Source organism: Lepidothrix coronata, unplaced genomic scaffold (genome assembly GCF_001604755.1).
Source record: "Lepidothrix coronata isolate B3197 unplaced genomic scaffold, Lepidothrix_coronata-1.0 Scaffold686, whole genome shotgun sequence".
Lineage (NCBI taxonomy): Eukaryota > Metazoa > Chordata > Aves > Passeriformes > Pipridae > Lepidothrix > Lepidothrix coronata.
The window spans coordinates 9,280-11,337 of NW_016690866.1; the positions used below are offsets into that span (position 1 = coordinate 9,280).

Consider the following 2,058-nt stretch of genomic DNA (forward strand, 5'->3'; position numbering starts at 1 on the left):
TCTGGGGTCATCCCACTGGGATCTGGGAACATCCCACGGGGATCTGGGAACATCCCACCGGGATCTGGGAACATCCCACCGGGATCTGGGCTCCCCGAGGGGCCGGGAAGGGTCAGGGAGGGATCCCGGGGGTGCCGGATCCCCTCCCGGGGGTGGGGCCATCCCTGATTCCCACCATTCCCGTGGGATTCCAGCACCTCCGGGTGGGGTGGGAGCAGCTGCTGACGACGATCGCCCGGACCATCAACGAGGTGGAAAACCAGATCCTGACCCGCGACGCCAAAGGGATCAGCCAGGAGCAGATGCAGGAATTCCGGGCCTCCTTCAACCACTTCGACAAGGTCCGGGATCCGGGGGGGACCCAGGGGGGGCCCAGGGATCGGGGGGATCCCGGGAACCCCAGGGATTTGTTGGGATCGTTGGGATCCCGGAGGGATCTGCGGGTGACGCCCCAGATCCCCACCCGGAGCAGCCCCACGGGGTTGTTCCCACCTGGGAACGTGGGAATTTCCTCCTGGTTTCCCTCGTTTTTCTTCCTTTCCCCCCTCCAATTTCCCCCCCAGTTTTCCCATTTCCCATTTTTCTTGGTTTTTCCCCGTTTCCCACCTCGGAACGTGGGAATTTCCTCCTGGTTTCCCTCATTTTCCCCCCGTTTCTCCCTCATTTTCCCCCCGTTTTTCCCCACTGTCCCCCTGTTTTTCCCCCCTTTTTCCATGTTTCCCCTCGTCCTGCTCCATTTTTCCCGCTTTTCCCTGTTTTCCAGGACCACGGGGGGTCCCTGGGCCCGGAGGAGTTCAAGGCCTGTTTGATCAGTCTGGGCTACGACGTCGAGAACGACCGGCAGGTACCACCCTCTTCCTCCTCCTCCTCCTCCTCCTCTTCCTCCTCCTCCTCCTCCCCCCGCAGCCGAAGCGCCGCACGGACTCCAAGGACTTCCGTGCCCTCCTGGGCCCCGCGGGATCCGGGCTGGTAACGCTCCTTTTTCCATCTTTTCCAACTTTTTTTTCCCCCTTTTCCGCCTTTTTTTCCCGTTTTTTGGGGAGGGGGGAGGGGAGGAGGGGGCTGGGAATGCGCCGGAACCTTGGAAAAGCTCTGCATGTCCCGGAAAAGCACCAGAATCCCCAGGGGGGGAAAAAAGCTCTGGAATCCCTTGGAAAGCTCCGGGATTCCTGAGAAAGCTCTGGAATTTCCTGGGGAATATCTGGAATTTTTGGGAAAGCTGTGGAGTTCCTGGAGGAGCTCCGGAATTGGTGGGAAAAGCACCGGGAATCCCCGGAAAAGCTCTGAAAAATCTCAGGAGAAGCTCCGAAATGAGCAGGAAAAGCTGTGAAATGAGCAGGAAAAGCTGCAGAATTCCCGGGAAAAGCCCCGGACTTCCTGACCGTGGTCCTCCCCCCGCCCAGGGTGACGCGGAATTCCAGCGGATCATGGCCGTGGTGGATCCCAACGGCAGCGGGAGCGTGACGTTCCAGGCCTTCATCGACTTCATGTCCCGGGAAACGACGGACACGGACACGGCGGAGCAGGTCATCAACAGCTTCCGGGTCCTGGCCGGGGACAAGGTGAGGAAAACCGGGAACGCCGGCAGGTTTGGGAACGCCTCGGTGGGATTTGGGAACGACTCGGTGGGATTTGGGAGCGGTTTGTCGAGGTTTGGGAATTCCGGGGCTGGATGGGAAACGTGAGGGGGAAAGGGGGGGGAAATGGGAAGGGAAAATGGTGGGAAATGAGAAGGGGAAAGGATGGGAAATGTGAGGGGAAAAGGGCAGGAAACGTGAGGGGAAAATGGTGGCAAATGTGAGGGGAAAAAGGGGGGGAAATGTGAGGGGAAAAGGGTGGGAAACGTGAGGGGAAAAGGGCAGGAAATGTGAGGGGGAAAGGGCGGGAAACATGAGGGGAAAAGGGTGGGAAATGTGAGATGAAATGATGGGAAACGTGAGGGGAAAAGGGGGGGAAATGGGAAGGAAATGTGAGAGGAAAAGGGCGGGAAACACGAGGGGAAAAGGGCGGGAAATGTGAGGGGAAAAGGGTGGAAAATGTGAGGGGAAAAGGGGGGAA

The 2,058-nt window shown here is 59.1% G+C and overlaps 1 protein-coding gene across 1 annotated transcript in view; it reads left to right on the top strand.

Moving 5' to 3' along the window:
• The window catches only part of LOC108510346 (alpha-actinin-4-like), a gene marked incomplete at its 5' end in the record, with an annotated part of 12,782 nt that overhangs the window by 9,192 nt on the left and 1,532 nt on the right, over window positions 1–2,058 (top strand). Inside the window, 4 exons of the mRNA XM_017840028.1 lie at window positions 195–341; window positions 764–844; window positions 907–969; window positions 1,404–1,641. Coding sequence (XP_017695517.1) covers window positions 195–341; window positions 764–844; window positions 907–969; window positions 1,404–1,641 — 529 coding nt within the window. The remainder of the gene's footprint in view (window positions 1–194; window positions 342–763; window positions 845–906; window positions 970–1,403; window positions 1,642–2,058) is intronic.